At 53.3% G+C, this 8,437-nt stretch overlaps 1 protein-coding gene across 3 annotated transcripts in view; it reads right to left on the bottom strand.

Annotated features, from left to right (window-relative positions):
• Positions 1-8,437, bottom strand: part of lysmd1 (LysM, putative peptidoglycan-binding, domain containing 1) — a 38,676-nt gene that overhangs the window by 18,516 nt on the left and 11,723 nt on the right. For 2 of the 3 annotated variants that reach the window (XR_011889528.1, XR_011889525.1), the window contains exons 2-3: positions 7,549-7,808; positions 5,320-5,650 (exon numbers count right to left, since the gene is read on the bottom strand). Coding sequence is in view for 1 of the 3 variants with exons in the window: in XM_072281495.1 (XP_072137596.1) it covers positions 5,512-5,650; positions 7,549-7,808 (399 nt within the window). In the remaining 2 variants the exon portion in view is untranslated. Of the gene's footprint in view, positions 1-3,609; positions 5,651-7,548; positions 7,809-8,437 lie in introns of those variants that run through there. The other variant, XM_072281495.1, reaches the window with a different exon arrangement.

The raw sequence follows: 8,437 nt of genomic DNA, 5'->3' as shown, positions 1-8,437 counted from the left end.
GTCGGCAAGACTAAGAACGTTTAATACTGAGCGCTTACAAATGCAACCCACGTGGCAGGTCTGGTAGGGGCTCACCAGCCAGAGCTATCTCCTGTCTTGGGTCTAGACAGATCATTCTGTGCATGAGTGAAAGGGGAGCAGCATAGAGTGTCACAGCTGCAGAGAAAGGGCAGTGCAGGCAGATGAACAAAGTGCAAGGGTAACAAGCTGGACTGGGAGATCAGGAGTTCATTTTTAGTGTATGAGAGGGGTTCAAGGGTCTGCTAGCAGCGGGGTAAAAGCTGTCCTTGAGCCTGGTGGTTGGTATGTTCTTTCAGGTTTTGCCAGACTGGGGGGGGGGGGGGCGTGGAAGAGATTGATTGACCGGGGGTGAGGGGGAAGAGAGAGACATTAACTGGGGTGGGAGGGGAAAGATTGACTGTGCTAAGAGGGGTGCTTGATTAACGTTGGCTGCTTTCCTAAGGCAGCAAGAAGAGTAGCAGTCACTAGTGGGGAGACTGGCTTGAGTGGTGTGGCGGAGGGTCGTGAAAACCACAGTCTCCGGAAATTCACAGACCTTGAGGCGAAGTGCACGACACTATCGCAGCTCGGGCCGTCCAGAGTTCAATTCCGGCACCATCTGTAGGGAGTCTGTACATCCTCCCCGTGGAATACCTAGGCTTCCTCCCAGAGTCCAAAGACGTACCGGCTGGGTTAATTGGTCATTGCAAATTGTCCTGTGATTAAGTTCAGGTTAATTGGGGGTTCTGGAGCAGCCTGACTCGAAGGGCAGGAAGGCCTGCTCGGCACTATATTGCTAAATAAATGGAACTCTGCTGAGGTACGGGCAGATAACATTCCCACACAGGCATGGGACTCTAGCCCACCTCAGGAATAGGGGGAGTATTTTCACAAGACTGAGCTTCACCTGGCCACACAGAGATGTCAAGGGGAAAGACCCTGTCCAACTGGATGTAACTTTCCCCAGGGGACTCAGAGTGCTGATCGTCATGGTGGGGTAGATGTAGTTCACTTAGACTTCAGGAAGGACCAATAAGGTTATATCTCATTGTGGATCCATGGATCAGACAAGTTGGAAAAATGGATCTGAATTCTGTAACGGGACTGGCGGTCTTCCGCAAGGATGAATACTAGGACCCTTAATTATAACATTATCAAACTGGTTGTGAATGTAGAGTATAAAAGAGAGGGGACTTGCAGATCCTATCCCCGTTTTAAACATCCCCTTTCTTGTCAGGGACAACAAGAGATCATGTTTCAATGCACAAATTAACTCCCCCCTACCCATCGAGATTTCAATGACTTTTATATCTTCAATGAACCTCAGTGACAGCCCCTGCACCTGCCCACCTGCCCTGGGAACAAGTTCACTCCTCTCTCCCCCCCCCATTGTGCTCCTACCACAAACTAACAGGGGGACCCCCGCTTGGGGGTCTGTGACACAGCAGCAGAGAGGCAGCTTTGCTACGTCTAACTCTTTCTTAAAATATACTTTATTCATTAAAATATGTATATATGCAAATGTTTAAGTAAACATTTTCCTAACAAATAATGTTATTCCAGTGCTTAACCATGTGCACATCACCACAACCCCGGGAGTGTGTGATGGGACAGTGTGGAGGGAGTTTCACTCTGTGTCTGACCCTGGGAGTGTGTGATGGGACAGTGTAGAGGGAGTTTCACTCTGTGTCTGACCCCGGGAGTGTGTGATGGGACAGTGTGGAGGGAGTTTCACTCTGTGTCTGACCCCGGGAGTGTGTGATGGGACAGTGTAGAGGGAGTTTCACTCTGTGTCTGACCCCGGGAGTGTGTGATGGGACAGTGTAGAGGGAGTTTCACTCTGTGTCTGACCCCGGGAGTGTGTGATGGGACGGTGTAGAGGGAGTTTCACTCTGTGTCTGACCCCGGGAGTGTGTGATGGGACGGTGTAGAGGGAGTTTCACTCTGTGTCTGACCCCGGGAGTGTGTGATGGGACAGTGTGGAGGGAGCTTCACTCTGTGTCTGACCCCGGGAGTGTGTGATGGGACGGTGTAGAGGGAGTTTCACTCTGTGTCTGACCCCGGGAGTGTGTGATGGGACGGTATAGAGGGAGTTTCACTCTGTGTCTGACCCCGGGAGTGTGTGATGGGACGGTGTAGAGGGAGCTTCACTCTGTGTCTGACCCCGGGAGTGTGTGATGGGACGGTGTAGAGGGAGTTTCACTCTGTGTCTGACCCCGGGAGTGTGTGATGGGACGGTGTAGAGGGAGTTTCACTCTATGTCTGACCCCGGGAGTGTGTGATGGGACGGTGTAGAGGGAGCTTCACTCTGTGTCTGACCCTGGGAGTGTGTGATGGGACGGTGTGGAGTCTCACACCGTGACTGTTTTATTTTACTGTAACAAGTTTATTATAAATACTGCAACACTACATTACATCTCTACAAGCTACAACAAAAATGAAACTTCAGCTGAACAGAACTATTCACACTCTGATCCTAGGTACTATTTTTTTCTTGCCGTGCCGAAGGTTCCAGAAACAGATTCCGCGTGTACTCGTTCCTGTTATAGCTGGGCAGTGCCCTCGGCTACCTGCCTCCGTGACCCAAACGTAGCTAGTTTGGCCAACCCCAGGACCAGGGCGAGCAAGACCCCATCCTCTCCGCACAGGGTCACCAAATATTCAGAGACTAGGGGTAAATGCCACCAAAGGCGAGGAGCAGCCACTTCAGGTAGGTTAGAATGTGCTGTGTCCGGATATCCTCCAGGCACGTTATAATACACCAGCAGAAGTGACAAGAATCAGCTTTATCATCACCGACATACTGTGTGTCATGAAATTTAATGTTTTGTGGCAGGGGTACAGTGCAAGACATAAAAAAAAAACTATCAGTTACAAGAAAAGCTAGTGCAAAAGTGAGGTAGTGTTCCTGGACCATTCAAATGGCGGAGGCAAAGCAACTGTGAACACGACATCGTCCCGTCACGCAGGATTCTGTAGCTGCTGGAAATCCAAAGTAACACAGACACACACACACACACACACAAAATACAGGAGGCACTCAGCAGGTCAGGCAGGGCCATAAACAGTCGATGTTTTGGGCCGAGACCCTTCATCAGGATCGATTCCTCTCCGTAGATGCTTCCTGACCCGCTGAGTTCCTCCAGCATTTTGTGCGGGCAAGAAGCTGTTCCTGAATCGTCGCGTGCGGGTTTCCAGCTCGTGTACCGCCTCCTCGATGGCGGTCATGAGAAAAGGTCCACTGTACACCTGTAGAAATGTGATAGACGCAATCTTCTCATGAAGTACAGCCACTGACGTGCCTTCTTCGTGACCGTATCTTTGCACTGGGCACACAATAGATCTTCTGCAATGCTGACACCCAGGAACTTGAAGCGACTGGGAAAACCACGTCGCCTTAAAAACTCATTACGGGGCTCCGCTCTGTGCAATGGCCTCCACCCCAGGTCTCCTGAAGTACAAGCGAATGGCCCTCACAAACAGGAACCGCCACGAGGGTGCGTGACTGTACAGGGCAGGTCTCTACAAGTAATCTGCATAATCTCTGGGAACTTTCATCCGTTAACGGTCAACACTGCTCAAGACTGCTTCAAGCAGACAACAGAGAGCTTGGTGGAAATAATTTTTAATTAGGTATCAAAGTATTCCATATAGCAATTGACTCGCAGTGGGTCCCCGAAGGGATTTATTTACAGGCGCTGCAGAGAGCGAGCGCCTTTGGAAGGCGTTCCAGTCTTCCCAGCGATGGTTGGGTTTCCCCGTGCGTTCGGTTTCCAAGCACGCTGGTTTATGACTTCTGGACAGCCCTCACCTCTCGTTATCTAAACTGTTCACAGTTTAGTAAATAAAAATTAAAGGGGGTGGGGTGTCCCTTCCCCTGCAGTAGTCCGGGGGGGGGGGGGAAGAGGGTCTAAACTTGTTAGGAATTAATCAGGAACAGAGTGAGGCGACGGGTGATTGCTCCTCTGCGTTCACCCTCTCTCCAAGGCTCTGCTCCTGCAGAGTGAGCGTCTGACTTCGGAGGGGAGTGCAGGGCAACTTGTGAGGGTTGGGGGTGCGGAGCTCAGAGTAGCCCTTCCCTTCCAAACGCAGCCGTTGGCTCCCTACGGAGAAGGGGACTGAATCCTGGGTTGAGCGATCAATCCACTCGAGACTCGTTCTCCTGGAGTTTTCTCACCACGAGCCCCACTGATTTCTGGAAGACTATTCCATATTGCACATTTCCCGTAAAGAAGAAAAGGACTGGGGGGAGGGGGGAGGGAGTCTCCAGGATTTAGCAGCAAGGCAGGGAGGGGGTGCTGTAAACATTGAAGAGACAGAGGAGCCTTGCCCTGGGGTGGGGTCAATAGTTGGAGAGCAGCATCTGGGGACCTCACCACCTCCTTCCCAATCCCGGCCTGTTCCAGTCCCAACAAAGCAGATTGGAACGTAGCTGGAAATTGGAGGATAACAGACGTGTCTCTGAGGAAGGAGGACAGACGGGGAACAGAGCTCACCCTTCCCCCTCGGCCATCGGAAGCGTGTTCACTCTGTATGTGCTTGGGGGTGGGGTGTAGTGCTGGGTTAGCACAGACGCACACCCATCCATTTCAAGAGGTGATGGAGTAGGGAGAGGCCGGCAACGGACACACGTCGGGTCGGAGACAAAGTGCGACTCTCCCCCCACCCCTCACCACGCCCATGTAACTCCTTATTTGCGGGGCTGGGGGGGAGGGGCTGTAGCGTGAACTTATCGCAATGGGTGCTGGTTTACTGCTTCACAGGGTGAAGGGGTGGGGCTGGGGAGGGGGGCACGGTAAGGGGGCAGAATCTCCGTGACGACACGACGTGGGGGGTGGGGAGGAGGACACTGTAATGGGGTGGTCTCTGCAGGACGACGGTGTGGGGGTGGGGAGGAGGACACAGTGAAGGGGCGATTTGGGTGATCCAGCACTGTAGGCAGAATACGGGTGGTGGGTGGGGGGGAGAGGAATAATGGAGAGGTGAAGAGACAAGCACAGTCTCTCCCAGGAAACAGGGTTTCTACACAGAGACACACACACACGATGGGGGAAGAGGTGGACACACACAGGGCTGGGGAGGGGGACAGAGTGAGGGGAGAGTGTGAGAGAGTCGGGGGGGAGAAGAGAGAGACACACATACTAGGGCACAGAGGGAGGAAGAGAGACACACGGGAAGGAGGAAGGTGGGTTTTGGGGAGCAACAGACAGACAGACACACAGGGGGAGAGGGAGAGGCACACACACACACACACACACACACACACACACACACACACACACACACACACACACACGGCACAGAGAGAGGAACACACACCTCCATCCTAGACCTTCCCCATGAGCCCGGCTCACTCAAGACCGTCCTCTGTCTCCGGCGCCATCTCGGGACCCGGGAATCTCATTGCCCAGACGGGATTCTCCCACCATCCCAGCCGTGACTCAGGCTGTCACCTTCACGGTGGGGCAGGTGTGGGAGCGTCTTAGTGTTGGGGAGAGTGGCTACCCAGGGTCAAAGGTGAAAGATCTCATCCTCTGTGTCCTGCAGGCTGGTCACCCGGGTAGTCTTGGTGAGGCGGGCGGGTCCTAGGAGAGCTCGCTGGGACGTGGGCACTGGCCTGCACAGAACGGAGGGGGGGCTCCCGTCAAACCTGGGGGGAGAGGGAGAAGAGAAACAGTGTTAGCAACAGTCTCAGGGAAGGGGTGAGGTGCGGCGAGGGTCCAACCAAGAAAAGCAGTGTTAAATCCAGCTGTAGACCCACCTTTCTCACCTCCAAGAGTCAGCCGGAGGTGGGAGGAGGTACAGAGTGAAGCCTCCATCCCCAGCCCTGTTAACCAGTACTCCCCCTCCTATCCTGGTACTCCCCGCTTTGAGATGCCTGGGTTCTGAGCCCTGAAATTTCAGCCCGCAACCTCCCTCCCGCCCGCGACCACTGAGTGTCAGGTCCCCTATCTCAGTACCCCACAAGGTGTCCCAGGATTAAAGTGATCTCGTGAAATGCAGTGAGTAGACAGGAGCTATGTTAACGGAGTTCATTGTTGATCCTTACAATCAGAATGGGAGTGTTCCGCCAACAAATTCCTTCCCAACACACACCAGTTGTCACGGCAGCTGTGTGAATGAATCGGGATTAGTCACGGATTCATTGATTCCATGCTTTGCTTAATGAGAGACCAATGTAAGAGTCATGCGTTTGGGTAACAGGATACAGAGAGGATCAATGGGGCTTTGTATCAGGCACAATAGGAGAGTGTAGAGGGAGCTTCACTCTGTGTCTGACCCCGGGAGTGTGTGATGGGACAGTGTAGAGGGAGCTTCACTCTGTGTCTGACCCTGGGAGTGTGTGATGGGACGGTGTGGAGGGAGCTTCACTCTGTGTCTGACCCCGAGAGTGTGTGATGGGACAGTGTAGAGGGAGTTTCACTCTGTGCCTGACCCCGGGAGTGTGTGATGGGACAGTGTAGAGGGAGTTTCACTCTGTGTCTGACCCCAGGAGTGTGTGATGGGACAGTGTAGAGGGAGTTTCACTCTGTGTCTGACCCCAGGAGTGTGTGATGGGACAGTGTAGAGGGAGTTTCACTCTGTGTCTGTCCCCGGGAGTGTGTGATGGGACAGTGTAGAGGGAGCTTCACTCTGTGTCTGACCCCGGGAGTGTGTGATGGGACAGTGTAGAGGGAGTTTCACTCTGTGCCTGACCCCGGGAGTGTGTGATGGGACAGTGTAGAGGGAGTTTCACTCTGTGTCTGACCCCAGGAGTGTGTGATGGGACAGTGTAGAGGGAGTTTCACTCTGTGTCTGTCCCCGGGAGTGTGTGATGGGACAGTGTAGAGGGAGCTTCACTCTGTGTCTGACCCCGGGAGTGTGTGATGGGACAGTGTAGAGGGAGTTTCACTCTGTGCCTGACCCCGGGAGTGTGTGATGGGACAGTGTAGAGGGAGTTTCACTCTGTGTCTGACCCCAGGAGTGTGTGATGGGACAGTGTAGAGGGAGTTTCACTCTGTGTCTGACCCCGGGAGTGTGTGATGGGACAGTGTAGAGGGAGTTTCACTCTGTGTCTGACCCCAGGAGTGTGTGATGGGACAGTGTAGAGGGAGTTTCACTCGGTGTCTGACCCCGGGAGTGTGTGATGGGACGGTGTAGACGGAGTTTCACTCTGTGTCTGACCCCGGGAGTGTGTGATGGGACGGTGTGGAGGGAGTTTCACTCTGTGTCTGACCCCAGGAGTGTGTGAGTGTGTGATGGGACAGTGTAGAGGGAGTTTCACTCGGTGTCTGACCCCGGGAGTGTGTGATGGGATGGTGTGGAGGGAGTTTCACTCTGTGTCTGACCCCAGGAGTGTGTGAGTGTGTGATGGGATGGTGTGGAGGGAGTTTCACTCCGTGTCTGACCCCGGGAGTGTGTGAGTGTGTGATGGGACGGTGTAGAGGGAGCTTCCCTCTCTGTTTGACACTAGGAATGTGTGAATTTCCCAGTCCTGTGGACGGGGGTACTTGTGGTGTCTGACCCCGGTGCTCCTGTCCCATTACTGTCCTACCCTGCACGACCTACTTGTCTCCGTCGTCCCTCAGTTTTTTCAGCGCGGCTGCTTTGGACTGCGTGATCTGGGCATCGATCCTCCTGAGGAACTCCGAGGCGGACATTTCTGGGGTAGGGCTGTCTTCCGGTCGCCCTGCAGGGCTGCCCTCCTGGGGGCTCTCCACCGTCACCCCGTTGTGTTCCTGCTCGCTGGCCACGGGAATCATCAGGACCTCTTTCAGGAAGATGGAGTCACTGGTATAGAGGCGATTTGCTCTCTTTATCTGCTCTGTCTACAATCAGAGAGGAGAAAGAGACAACAGAAATGAGAACAGAACAGAGAGCAGACCTGTCAACCCCGTACTGTAGTGTGGCACGGTCGCAAAGCTGTGGGCATAACGCTTTACAGTACCAGCTGTAAGATCAGGGTTCAATTTCAGCAGCCGTTCTTAATGAGTTAGTACGTTGTACATCTCTTATTTGTACATTAAGTCCTCATTTAAATTCTTTGGCATTAACATATCAGATAATCTGTCCTGGGACCAGCAGGTATGCTCTATCACAAAGGCGGCACAAGAGTGCCTCTAATTTTGCAGAAGTTTGCATAGACATGCCACCTAAAACTCTGACAAACTTCTGCAGATGCACAGTAGAGAGTATCGAGAGAGGCTGCAGCTCAGCGTGGTATGGAAACATCAATGCCCAGGAATGGAAAAGTCTACAGAAAGTGGTTTGGACAGCCCAGCCCATCACAGGCAAAGCCCTCCCCACATCTACAGTATTGTGCGAAAGTCTGAGGCACAGGGTGAGTTTGTAAATCTGGCTGGAGCAAAGGATGTTAAGTATAGCAAGGGTGAAGTGGCACAGGAGGGGCATGGGAAGGATGGCAGCAAAGGGGTGCCAGGTGCAGGGATTGGCACAG

This window comes from Mobula birostris, chromosome 2, assembly GCF_030028105.1.
Source record: "Mobula birostris isolate sMobBir1 chromosome 2, sMobBir1.hap1, whole genome shotgun sequence".
NCBI lineage: Eukaryota > Metazoa > Chordata > Chondrichthyes > Myliobatiformes > Myliobatidae > Mobula > Mobula birostris.
The sequence above is the reverse complement of the archived record's forward strand: the minus strand, read 5'-3'. Positions and strand labels throughout refer to the sequence as shown.